The 13780-nt window shown below is 36.5% G+C and overlaps 1 protein-coding gene across 22 annotated transcripts in view; it reads left to right on the top strand.

Annotated features, from left to right (window-relative positions):
* SLMAP (sarcolemma associated protein) overlaps nucleotides 1-13780 on the top strand; it is an 86691-nt gene that overhangs the window by 45174 nt on the left and 27737 nt on the right. For 11 of the 22 annotated variants that reach the window (XM_054281247.1, XM_054281245.1, XM_054281242.1 and 8 more), the window contains 4 exons: nucleotides 2841-2903; nucleotides 8423-8479; nucleotides 11875-11958; nucleotides 12215-12274. In XM_054281247.1, the coding sequence (XP_054137222.1) occupies nucleotides 2841-2903; nucleotides 8423-8479; nucleotides 11875-11958; nucleotides 12215-12274 (264 nt within the window). The remainder of the gene's footprint in view (nucleotides 1-2840; nucleotides 2904-8422; nucleotides 8480-11874; nucleotides 11959-12214; nucleotides 12275-13780) is intronic. The other 11 variants (XM_054281250.1, XM_054281248.1, XM_054281251.1 and 8 more) reach the window with 2 other exon arrangements.

Below are 13780 nucleotides of genomic sequence, written 5' to 3'. Positions count from 1 at the left end.
ATATATTTGTCCTCTTATGTCAATTTAAATTTGATGTAGCTTGGTTCTACAGTCTGAGGGATGGTGGTAACATTGCTTTGAAGGTTGAGGGACCTATATAGAGAGCTCAGGGTTTTAACCAATATTCACAGTGTTTAAGGGTTCCTGTATTTATATTTTTGAAACAGAATTTTAAAGCTCCATATGCATATTTATAAATTATGAGGTTCTTAACTAGGAAGACCAATAGCAAAATCAAAAGTTAATCATGATATAACCTCCTTATTGGGAGCAGGAGGAGAGGTCAGTTAAACACCTACAGGAGCTGCACCAAAGCCTCCCCTAAAGCTCAGAGTACTGGTTCCCCCTGAGTGCCTCAGCATTTTGTGCACTGAGCTGTGCTGCATCCTGAGCTTAGCAAGCAGGACATGCAATGTTTGTTCCCACTTCTCTACACTGCCATGAGATTTTGTTTTTATATAGATTTCCGTCTTGCTCATGCCCAATTTTAGGTTGGTAATAGCTTAATATTTGATAGAATGGTTAAGAAATAGATCTGCTTTTCTCTTTTTAAAACTGGAGCTAATTTCACACATTTTGTAAAAGCTTTTGAGCTCTAACTTCAAATATAAATGATTTTACAGAGGAGTGATTTATGACATGATACTAGATTTGATTTTTTTTTTAAAGAAACACTTTTTGTTTGTTTTAAAATTGTTGGCAGGAATGTCATGTGAGATTTTTAAATACTGATTCCTTTTACGAGTCCAAATTTTAAAATTGCCCATTTAAAAATCATTATGTGATTATAACAAATACCATTATATCATTGAAACTCACTTTTTTGGTCAAAGGTGAAGAAGCAATCCCTTTTGGACTTCTTTTGGGTTGTACAAGAGTCAGTGTCATCTGAATTGATGCATGACAAAATAGATTCCTCCATCCCATGAGTAACAGAGGAACTTGTACTTAAACCTGGAAGTTTTAGGAAGCTTTTTGCCAGGTTATTTTTCTTTGAGTACAGACAACATATAACTGCTCATTCAAGTCTCTTTCTGTGTTTATACAATCTATCACCTTTTTTGTCATGCACATACCATGCCCCTTCCATTATTCTGTATTTTAGTGCAGCTTTTCATTATTCTGTCAGTTGTACATTTTCCTGCATCTCTGCCTTACCTGCTCCATCTCCATTTCTCTGGCATTTTACAGCTTGCTGCCCTGTGTTCTCCTCATGACAGTCTGTGCCTTTTTGCATCTTCCAGTCCCTTGTGTAGCCCTTGTATGACAGATGGGCAGTTATTTGCTCTGTCAGATTTTGGATTTTGTTCTCTTAAAAGCAGCAGGAAGCAGTTACTGCTGGGTTTTTGGGGGTTTTGTTTGATTTTGTTTTTTTTTTTTTTTGTGGAGAGTTTTTGGGGTTTTGTTTGGTATTGTTTTGGTTTGGGGTTTTTGGTTGTTTTGGGGGATTTTTATTTGTTTGTGTTTTTTGTTTTGGTTTTTTTGGTTGGTTGGTTTGTTGGGTTTTTTTTGCTATGTAGTTCTGCATTATTTTAGAAAAGCTAAGAATTTTTGGATTTATAATGCAGATTGAGCAACTTTGAGAAAGAAAGATGAAAGCTGTAAGACCCATGTAAAATCAGTATGCTTTTAAAAATTCTTTTTTCTCTCTTTCTCTCAAAGTGTGTGCACAGGCACACTACCTGGCCATGACTGGAATAATGGTTTACATCACTTTTTTCTGTGGCTGCAGCAGTCAGGAGCTGTATTCAGGGCAGAGGAACTAAGAACTAGAGGAACTGAAACCTCTCCAGTGGCTTTTAATTAAAAAAGTGTATTAGAGGATGATGGTTAGGCATTCATTTTCTCTCACTGGACATGCAGAAAAGAGGAACTTGTTGTTACAGCAAGCCCCTGATAAAGGTTGTGTAGAACTAAATTGTTTCAAAAAGTGGTATTTTTCTCAGTGTGTTGCACCACACCTGGCTTTCTTTTTTACATTTTGTGAGCCAAATGTTGTATAAAGAAGATAAGAGAAATTTGTATACAATCACTTAGAGGACCAGGTTAAAATTAAAAGAAAATAAAAAAAGGAAGTTTAAATGTGGAAAATAAATTTTACAGCCATGGTGCTGTTTTTTAAAAGCTCTGTCCTTGTGGGTTAAAAAAAGTTTATTTTTTAGAGTAACTTTGAGGTACAGTAAAGCTTAGCAGTTGAACTTCTGTTATCAGAGCTAATGATTGAGTAGTTTGGTTAGAATGTAGCACATCCTGCAGGTTTGTGCTGGTGCTGGCCTTTTCCCACTGCTGGACTCTTGGTCAAAGGATTTTTGAGGTTCTTCAGAAAGGAAGTGTTTGCACCTTGAGGAGATGCAGGATTCTCCTGGAGCTGGGGGCTGAGCAAGGACCTGGGAGCAGAGCCCAGTTTTAGGAACTCTGCTGCAGAACTGTCTTTTCAAAGTGAAACTGTTTAAAAAATATAGACATATATTCAGTAACACTTGTAAAATACAGGATTCTAGATATGAAGAATCAACGTGAAGATTAATGAAAAACTTTTAAAATATCCTTTTAAAGCTAATAAAAATCCTGAAGCATATAGGTTAAAAACATGTTTCTTTTGAAAATGCAGCTCAAGTGCTTCTTTCTTCTGACCAGTTTAAAAGAGTAATCTATTTCCTAGTATCCCTCAGACATCATTTCAATTTCATGTCTTGTCTGCTTGCATATTAACTCAGATTGATTCAAAAGTCCATCGTGAATACACTGACAAATATTGTTAATATGCCTTTCAAATTTTTTGTTGCATCAATTTGAAAATGATAAGAAGATGTAAACTGAAGTGTTTCTTTCTCTACTAGAGCACTTTCTTTCAAAGAGTGGAGGGGACTGCACTTTTATTCATCAATTCATAGAATGTCAGAGTGAGTACAAGAGTGTTCACATTTGCTTTGAAAACAACAGAAAACACAGAAAAGGTGGATGAAACCAGAATTTGTCACTATTATTTAATATTTCTGTAGTAGCAGAAATTTTCTAAGCATAGAATTGTGGCATTGTGGTATTAAGCAGGGGTAATAGGATATCTTTGCTCTTGCAAAGTGATGGTCACATTGTCTCTTCTCAGTTCATCCATCATTGTACCCTGACCACCAAAAGGGTGGTGATATTGCCACATGGAGTTTAAAACTGATGTAATTTTTCTCCTGTTACAAATTAAGTTGAAACCTGTCAGTTTAAGCAAACATCACAGGCAGCAAAGGACAGAGAATGAGGTGCCTTTTCACTTAGCTGTAATTTATCTGATAATTAAAGGCTTCTACGCATTCTCCAGATTAGTTCTAACAAAAGAACAGAAGGGAAAACAAGTCCATAGTTTGTAAGTGGAAGTCTAAGAGACTGTTGTAAGAAAAACAGAAAATTGCATACCAGTCTTTAGAAAGATGTGTTATTCTGGAATGTGAAACATGCTTTTCAAAGCAAATGCTTTTGAAAATGAGTAATGAAACAGCACTGTCTGCACATCTATAATTAAAGAAAAACTGAAGATATTTATACTTTTTGCCTACTGAAAGAAAAATATCATTAGAATGAAGAGAAACAAAGTGGTATTAAACTTCAAAAAAATCTGGGGTTTTTTTACTTTAGAGTTTATAGAAATTATGTACCTAAAATTAAGCAGAGAAGCATTTACAAGCAAAAATAAGACAGAATCATTTTTGACATTATGGCCATTAGACTCTTTCCTCTCAAATTTTCATGAGGAAGGGCAGCAGACTTGTTTGATTTTACTCTTTGTGATCCAGACTGCAGTGCCATAAACCAAATTACATGATACTGCTAATGTTTGTCTAAGAAAATTTCATCTTTATTTGAAAAATGTTTATTTAAAAACATAACGACTGGTAGCTGTCTTCTGTGAGGCTGCAGTTTAAAATCATTCTAAATTTTGCAAAGATCTTGTATGAATCTTGTTTTTCAGTTCATAAAAAATGAAGTTAAATGCTTGAGTAAACATTTTTCTTGTCTAGAACATGAAGAGCACACTGTGCAATGTTCAAATACAAATTGGTTACCTGTTTTCATTGTTTGGATGTTAGCTTAACCTATTTTGGCAAAATTAGGTTAGTATCACTTCTGCAAACGAAATGTGACCAGTCCTGTCACTGTTGAGAAGGAAAAGTGATCAACAGTATCTAGTAAAATATTCTAAGATGTTAAAGAAGTTCTGATAAGGGTAAAATTAAGATCAGTGGATTTATGCTTACCTTTTCTCAAGCTACAGTGAAAAAACTGCCAGGCCTCAACTGCTTCATTTTTAAAGGAATTAATAGAGTTCAAAAGAGCTCAGGATTTTGCATTTTTTATGACAGTCTAAGTTTTTACTCTCACATCAAGAAAAATTCCAAATCATTGACTCTTTTATTTCTTCTTGGACTGAAAGTTTGCCTTTTCCACATTCAGATATGTTTAGTCAGGCCTCACAATATCATGAGGTTAAAAACTGCAAACTGTAGCATCTGTTCTTTGCCTTTTGTATGTAAATGTTGCCCTTCGGTTCTACTCCTGTTCTTTGCTCTGTGTAGCATCAAGAGTTAGGGACTCCTGGGGAGAAAAATCACAGTTCAGAGATTGTCAGGAAATCAAGTTTTAAGGCACACAGCAAAGAGTGTAGAACAATATCATACAGACTGGCAATACAGAGCAAGAATATGGAGCTCATCATGGGGTAGTATGTTGGGGTTTGCCCAGAGGCTTAAGTACTGAGAGGGGAGCAGTTTTATTGCTTAAACAATAGTAATAAAAATCCTAGAAACCAGATGGTTTGTAAAATCCAGCTTCTGTAGATTTTTAAAGGTATTATGTAATTATTTTTATTTTTTAAGCACAGTCCTCTCACAACACCATCCAGTAACATGTCCTGACCTCTGACATCTGTGGAGTGTTATGAAATCTGGCTCTGAATGATCTGGGAAGTCTGTTACTTTCTGATCATTACATCCAGTTCACTTGTTGCTCATTCCATAGCTTTTTTTTAATAACCACTGGTCAAAATCAGTGAAGAGCAGAAGTCATGGTGCCTCTTTTTGATCAGTCCATGGTATGCATTATTAGCAAAAATGTGATGATGTACAGACCAAAGGGAGATTTGTTGCCCTGCTAACTTCCTGGCTTTCACTCCAGTCTAACCCTTCTTTATTTGTGTCCTTTCTTTCCTCCCTTACTTTGTGATTTTTTTAATTTGATTTTAAATGCAAGTCAACTTCCTTCTTTTCACCAAGCTGATTTTTGCAGATTTATTAATAGTAGTTTTTGGATGGATTGAATTAAATATTTTTAACTTTTCCTTTGACCTGCAGGTTAAGATACTGTTTAGTATCACTTTTTTCAGATGGTTGGAAATTTGTGCATTGAGGGACAGGTTTTTCATTGGTTTTCAAATGTGGCCTACTTCAAAGACTGTTTTGATGCCAAAATATAAATGTAGAGGGGCCATGTTAGTTAAGTGGTAATTGTAATGTTAACAGATTTTAGTTATTATATTGTACATAGTGATAGGCAACCTAAATCTGAGTTCTTAAATTGAGAATGCAGGAAATGCATAAAAACCTAAAGGAAAGCTGGCTTAGAGCTGCAGAAGAAAATATGAATTATCTTAAGGACTAACTGAGAACTTAACTTCACAGCAGATTGTGTCAGTAACAACATTAGTTTATGTACCTCTCTGCTTTCTGCTAGGTAGGAACTGGATAGCATGAAAGCTTAAGTTCTTTTGTGCCAGAAATTCAAGCTAAGATCCTTACCCTAATTTATATTTTGGTAGCCAAGATTGCATGTCTTGATTCAGGGAAAACACTAAGTGATTTAAAAACAAATAAAGTTTATGAAGTTTTCTGAAATAGTAAAATTTAAAAATGCAGAGATTTGAAAGAGCTGTTTCAAAGAAGATGTCTCTGTCTTTTTTTCCCCCCTCATTGTTGTCTAGATTCTGCCATTTTTAGTGACTAGGGTGGTAACAGTGAAAAATAAGGTTCTATGGAGTTCAGCGATACCACTGTTTCATCTAAAATACCATATCTGTAGTATCTAAATACCAGCATGCTGAATTAATCTATTTTTTGTTAGCTTATGCCATGTATTATTGGTAGCATTCTTGAAACACAGAGAATGAGGAGAGGTGTCAGTCCAAGTGCAAAACCCTGGCTGTGCCAGCTTTGGGACAGGCTGGGCAGAGCCTCGTGTGCTGCTGCTCAAGGTCCTGGCTGCAGGAACAGTGCCAAGGATGTACCTTTTGTACAAATGGTCAAATCAGTAGTGGACTCTAGAAAGCAATAGGCCACCATGGAAATGGGGGGAAAAAAGCCAAAAAACCCCCATGCCTGCAGTTTCTTTTAGCCATGGAAACAGAGTGTCAAGAACTGCTGCAGAAGTTTCAGTTTGGAAAACATCTGTGTCAAGAAGGGTAGTTTCTGTTTTGTATTGCAGTTATTCAGAGTTTACCAGTTACTGCAGTGAGAAAGCTAGAAGATGCATCAATCCATAATGCTAAATTTTCCTCTGTAAGCTGATTACAGAGGCCTATTTTAAGCTAGCAGTCCAGCATGGTTGAGCTGTTACCCCTTCAGCTCAGTTGAAAGCTGCTTGTTTTTGCATTCAGCTGTTTTATTCAGATCTACAGGGAGAATTCCCCAGCTTTTTTCTTGCTGCCTTCCCTTCCACCCCTCTTCCAGTCACAGCTCAGTACTGGAATAATCATATATAAAGACTTTTTTTTAGATTTATTTTATTTTAAAAGGGAAGAAGAGTCGTGGTATCACTTGAACTCCTGACTTTTGTGGCTGCCAGTAACTTGATTCCCTACACAGTGCTGTCCTCTGTCTAGGCAGTCATTCTCACCAGCTCTGAGGAACTTGAGGCTGTTCTGAACTTAGATGATGAGTGATCTCCTACAGTTGCTTGAGACCTAAAGCCAATCCTGAAAATCCAGTGTGCTGTTCCATGTGTTTCTGAAGCAGTGTTAGTAAAATGTTACATTAATGCAGAATAATATTTGTAGATAAAAGTAGGTGAAGGGAACATCTCTTTTCCACTGGCTTATCTGTCTGTGTGGGAGAGGGCAGAGTACAGGACAACCTTTTGGCCATGAAAACCCTTCTTCAGACTTCAGGGTTTTTGTCTGAAAGTTTGTCTACCATCTAGGTTTGTAAAAGATCTCTCCTCCCAGATCTTGTCCTGCATCTGTCCTTAGGTTGTCATAGTTACAGCAACATGCCATCAGAGGAATAGAGGGACAAGTTAATTTTCAGAGATACTTGAAGCTGAAAAAGCTTAAAGTTTTTTTAAGAGGATTTACTGTCATCCAGCTTCTTTAGTCTGAACTCTCCTGTTTGTGCTGTTCATTCAGCCTTCTCTGTGTCTCTTTCCTGTTGACAGCACATGGAGCATCCAGCAAACTGCATTCCCTCCCTGGTTATCAGGGATCTGACAGGGACACCATGGAGGGGAGGCAGAGGCAGCTTCTCAAGCCTGATATTTCAGGGGCTAACAGCTTTCAACATGGACTAGACTGTAAAATCTGCTGCACAGAGATTGAGGATGTGATCTGTCAGATGGGATCCTCGATACTTCTGTGTTGGCATTGCTTCTTAAGGAATTAGAAATAATGAAATCTCATCTGCAAAAAGAAATGAATTATTCAGTAGTTTTTTTGGTGTCCTTCATTAATCCAATCCTGTTCTTCCCTTGGTGTTCTTGTTTATCTTTATAGCGTAGCAGGAGTTAGGATGAAGTTAGCAATCTAGTCTCAAATTCCACTTCTAAGATTTTTGTGCACATCACATATATGAATAGACTTCCCTAAAGTAGACTTTGGATAAAAACTGCATTTTCATGAACCTGAATGTAATGCATTCCTAGTTTTGGAGTTTTGTGCAGCTCTCTTGAAAGGTTTAAACAAAGAAAGGCTATTCCTGTGTACACTTCACAGGCACTGTTAAAAGCAGTGGTGATGTTGAGGGGATTTCTCTATTCCTGTTTTACTGTGATGCATTTTTAGGTTTCTGCTGTGTTGGGTGGATGTCTGTTTCATGCAACCAGCTCTTCAAATTCCTTTTTTGATAACTAAACTTGAGAAACGTGTTAATTATTTGTTGCTTCTGATTTTTTTTTTATTTTAAAGTACGTAAAATTATTTTTTCTAAATTCTCATTAGTGAAGTGCAGCATTATGTAAGTTAATAAGGAGAAATAATTATGCACTGTATCACAAAGTGCTGGTAGGCTTGTGTGCTCTGTTTCATTATTCCTTGCCAGAATAAAGTTTTTGTTCAAGGCTGAGTAGGAAGTAATATTATCAGCTTTTAATTTGGTCATGGAATGTACTCTACGTAGATGCGTGCAGGGAAAATTTGAGCTTGGAAAGTAACACTTATTTTGTTTGGCAGACAAGATCATAGATGAAGGACATCTAACCAAAGTGGAAGAAACAAAGCTTTTGAAAGGTTAGACTTCTGGATTATTTAACTGTTTTTGAAGCATGCTTTTTCTGTCACTCAGTGCATGTTCTGTGTTAAGCCAGCAGTTTGAGTTTTATTGAATACGCATTTGAAGGGAAATTCAATAAAGGGGAGGGAAATTGTTTGCTGAACTCTACTCCAAATACGCTTGTAGGCTAAAAAGATTTAATGGAAACCATTTTTGAAGATTGAGTGCATGAAATGCTAGTCTCAATGTTGACTGAGTTCTTACTTGAATATGCATTTTAAAAAAAAAGTAGTTTTTGTAAATTCATTTCAAGCTTTAGTGCCTGCATGAATTCCAAATGGGATTTTGGTTTTATTGTAGGGCTACATAGAAATAATGTTTGGTGTAATTTAAGTTTTATTTAAAAGTGTATTTTAATTTGATTATTTTCTATCTTATCTCATAACTTTAAGTATTAGCCTCCTAAATGTGTCTTTTACAAGTAAAATATATATGTGCCTCTCCAGCTCTTTTCTCTAATGTATAAAGCAAGTTAAATTAAAGGAGCTAATTAGAAAAGATTTGTCAAGGAACGGTCACCCTTACCTTACAGTGCCAGGGTCAGAACAGCTAACAAGTGTGCAGGTCGATGTTTCTCAAGTGTCTAATAATGTAAGATTGTTTGGACTTGCAGGCTCACTCCTCTCTTGCAGCTTTTTATTGATGTCTGGACATACTGCCTCAGTTCTTTACCCTCTGAGCTTCTGCCAAGTGTTGTTGTGTTGAATAAATGTTCATTTGCTAAAAGGTCCAGTGTTATAGAGATATTTTAATTTATCTTCTCTTCCTTTAATGCATGGAATGGCCCCTTTAACTCCTTTCTGTACGTGAGGAAGCTATAGACCAGGTGCCATATTTGGCAAAAGAATGCATACAATAACTGTAACGTAACACTTGCATGCTCCTTCCATTGCAAAGCTCTGAGCTATTTTTAGTGTTTGGTAATATATTCTAACTCATCAAGTATGATGTCAACACATTTTAATATACTTTATCACTTTGGCTATATTTATTCAGCTCAGTTTTATTATGGGAAATAGGAACAACTGCTGTGATATAATATAGTACAGGAAAGAGTTTTGTTCTTATGACTCTGGTTCCAGAATAGGAAGCAAGTTTCTAATAATTTATCTTCTGGTGTTTTACATGTAGAACTGGTGCATCTTTCCTCTGGTGCCTCATCTTTTGTGCCTTGTTTCAGAGGGGGGAAGAAGCTGGTGTACCAAGGGTGGGTGGGAGGGAAGTAAATAAGGGGGTGCTGTGGCAGAGAGAATTAATCCAGTGGCTGGAACTTGCACTGTTCCTCCCATTTTGCACAGAGCAGGGAAGCAGTATTTCCATGGATGCCCAGATATGGTAAAGTTAGTTGCATGTGGATCTTGCTCAGCTTAGTGCTTCTGGATCGGCCACTCGTTAAAGTGACATGGGTGAGGCTTTTAGGTTATACTTTTGTAAAGAATTATTTAATAATTATTTTTTATCAAGAAATTAATGTGTTGGTTTAGTAATTATTAGAGTTTTAGTGACAATCCTGTGAGCTTGGTTCTATATGATAATGTAAAATGGTTTGATTTGAAACACCTTTAGATATTAGTTAAAAACCTTATTCCTAAAAATAAGAAAGATCCCTTTTTGTTTTAGTGAAGAACCACCCACCCCCAGAGATTAAGTTTTTAACTACAAGCAATCATTATGAATTTTGAAGTCTGCTAAAGTGGGAATTGTGTTTGTAGTACCTGCCAGGTCTGAACCTCTGGTGTGCTTTAACTGTACAGGTGCTTTTCCCCTTCCTCTTCTCCGGTGATTTCGGTTGCGTTAGGGTGGGAAGAGTCTCCCTCTTCGCCAGCTGCTTTGTTTCTACTTGCTGCCTTCTGTTTCATGTATAAGTGGATGTTAATCTGGCACAGAATTATAGAAAACTTTTCATTTTAGATTAAGAAAACTTTGTGGGTTTCTTCTGGTTTTTTTTTCTGTCCGTGTTCTGTCATGTTGATTTCCTCATGCAGCCGCACAGATTGTCTCCAGTTTCCGCTTCTTTTGTTCTGGGGGAAGTTAGTTCTGTGTATTCTCTTGTTATTTGAAAAGATGTCTTACTGTTCCCTTGGTTTTTACGTATTTTCATATACTAACCCTGTTGTGTAACACGATTTATTTACTGATGTGCTCCTTTCGTCCTATGTCCTGGTACTTCATTGTTGCATGCGTGTTACCTATATGTGGTGAAATTATTTGTGTTCCCTGTGCTTTTCTCCATGGATGGGAGATGTCTGTGCACTGGGAATGCTGTATTGACCCCTTTTCATATAATGTCTCTGCCTGGAACTTGAGACTCAGAGGAACCCTCTGGTAACCTGCAGGTGGGCAGCAGAGCTGTCAAAGCAAGGCTCTGAATAGACAGCCAAGAAAGATTTCATTTTGCATAGCCTCACCTGTATGTTGGTGACAGTTCCTTGCTGACAGACCTGCTGGGTTAGCCCACACCAGAAATGATCTGCTCTTTTCAATGGACCTATCAGAACTAAACAGTAATTGTTATTTAAGAAAAATTTTTAAAAATTTATGTCCGTCATGTGTAATATTTAGACTTTGAGTCAGGGGTGATTCTGTGTGGGACAAAGATGCACTGGTGTAATTAAATCTCTTTGATTTTGAAAATACATGGTCTCTACTAAAAGTCTAGAGCTGGGGAAAAAACCCCCAAAACCAAAAAATCCAACCAAAATCAAAAAAGCCCATCAAAACCAACTGTGTGCCTTCACGAAGTTGCTGTAATAAAAGTGCTGAATTATATATGAACAGATATTTCACGAGGGTAATTTTTTGTGGGAACAACATAACACTTTCTCTTAATACAATTTAAACTGAAAGTTCTTTCTAGAAACTAATGTATTAATTTATATTGCTGTGATTCTTTAATGGTTCACACCATGCTTCTTTTGAACAGTACGGTATGTGCAAGTCTTGTTATTATGTAATTTGTTCAAAATATTGAAACACAGTTTTATTCTTTACAGCAGTTTCTTTGACTTGCTACAGTCTCTGCATTGTTCTAGTTCTCTTTTCTTATTTGTTTGCTGATTGAATCAGCTTTTGCACAGTTCCAGCTGGCAAGAACACAGCATTAACCCAGGCTCAGGCTCAAGCTGTGCACGAGGCGATTGCATCCCTTATTAGAGGCTAGGCTGGGTTAATGATTCCAGAGATGCGGAATCCATTTTAGCCCAGGCTTGCAAAGAAATAAGCACCCAGCAGGTTTTTAACTGTTTCTTGAACCAAGTTGTTTTCTCTGGACATTTAGCAGTAGTTTGGTGTACAGGACAAATTATGAGCAAAGCATTTATTGATTGTAGTTGCTTTTCCTTGTCTCTTGCAGAAAACCAAGCACGAGTCAAAGAATCGAACGATTTGTCTGACACCCTTAGCCCAAGCAAGGAAAAAAGCAGCGACGACACTACAGGTAAGAGTTTGACTGAGATTTCTGTGATCTCTAATTGGTGTAAATTAAATCTAGGTAATTATGAGCATTTTCTTAAAATCATGCAGTATATTATACATAGAGACAAGCTTAGAGCAGTGTGGTCTATTTTGTGGCTTCATAATTTGACTCCTGTAAAGTGAGAAGGACATAAAATCTTCTGTCCATGTAAAGAATGTGTATATGAGAACTCTCTGCAGTCTGCCTGCTCTCTGAAAGGTGTGGGGTTTCTTTTTAGATGCTCAAATGGATGACCAAGATCTAAATGAACCTATTGTCAAAGTAGCTCTTCTAAAAGGTAAACAAATCTACTTTTTCAATTTCAGATGCATAATCTGTATATGTAATCTTTTTATCTACCTGGGTTTTATTAAAAGAAAATATAGTTAAAATAAAATTCTGGAATTCAAAGATGTTAGTCATGTACTAAGGAAGAGTTAAATTTAAATGTTAGTAATGACTCCTTTGAGTGATATAAAAACACACTTTTGAGTGTTGCTATAGAAATCATCTGTATATAAATGTAATCTCTGTACTCCCCAACGCTGTTCTAGGAATTTACATGTTACAACTTGGACTGAGAATTAGAGTCAGTACACCTTTAAGATTATAGCTGGGGAGAGGAGGGATTGTTCCACCACTGACATTTTTCAAGCATTTTACTTGCATAGCTTCCATCACTGTCAGAAATGCTTCTGTTAGTTTGCAGTGATGGGTTAATCAAAACAAGATTTTAGATTTTCTTTTTTAACACAATCAAGATTGGGCCTTTGTATTGTAACTGTATTTGGAATGATGGCTGGGGCTTAGCTTTGAGCTTCGTTTCTATAAATGTAAAATTTTTATTGGTTTTTATGCACTGAAGGCATATATTTAATTAGCAAGCTGATATTTACATATTCATTACTGAAGATTTCTGTGGCATAATAATTAGTTATTACATTTAGCCTATTGAAAATAATTTTATGCTTCTTTAACAATTAGACACTTGATAAGATCTGTAAAATTATGCTCCTGTTGAGATCACAAGTAAAAGAATGTCACAGTTCTTTGTGACTCAGGAAAAAAGGAAACCATAATGGAACGTAGGAGACCTGTAAAAGAGCTTTCTCTGCAATTGTTTACACTCCCTAATTTTACGACAGAAAGGCTTCCAAAAATTGCACAAATTACTTTTGCTGTTTGGCAATGTGTATAAAATTGAGTTTGATGTTTCCCAGTGGACATCAGTTCAGCAAAGCAGTTTAGAAAGGAGGGTTTGAGATACCGGGCATGTTCTAGTTGGGGTTTGCTGTAATATCTGCAACTAATAACAAGTATGTTCAGTGACTTTCTGTGCTAGAAGGTAGACTTTGATAATGTTGTTTGTAGTGATTATAATAGTCTTATTTTTGGTTATAAAATTGAGGTTGGCAGCAACTTTTCTCTTCCTCTTGAGGCTATTTATGGGCCTTCCTATTTTGCTCTCACGAAACCATTAAAAAATATCTGTGCAATGAATCATTTGCCCTTTTCATTTTTATGAAGAGCCTATAAACCCACAGTTTTGAGGTTTTTTTCAGAGACCGACTTCATGTGCCTGACTTTGTCCTAAAAAGGATCTGATTTGTCTCAGAAAGGTTTTCAAGTGGATTTGTTATGCAGCCATACAATTAAGGAAGAGTGAGAACATTTTTGATCTGGCGGCTGTTTGGAATGCAGAAACGGCCGCTGGAAAAGGCAGAGGTCTTGTTGAAATTTACAAAAGAAATTAATGGAACAGGAAAATTGTGAGACTTCTGCTTGCTGTAGATTCCTCCAAGCA

Source organism: Melozone crissalis, unplaced genomic scaffold (genome assembly GCF_028551555.1).
Source record: "Melozone crissalis strain CALT ecotype California unplaced genomic scaffold, PUWL_Pcris_2 ptg000029l_1, whole genome shotgun sequence".
NCBI classification, from domain to species: domain Eukaryota; kingdom Metazoa; phylum Chordata; class Aves; order Passeriformes; family Passerellidae; genus Melozone; species Melozone crissalis.
Note: the sequence above shows the minus strand (reverse complement) of the source record. Positions and strands in the feature narration are given on the sequence as shown.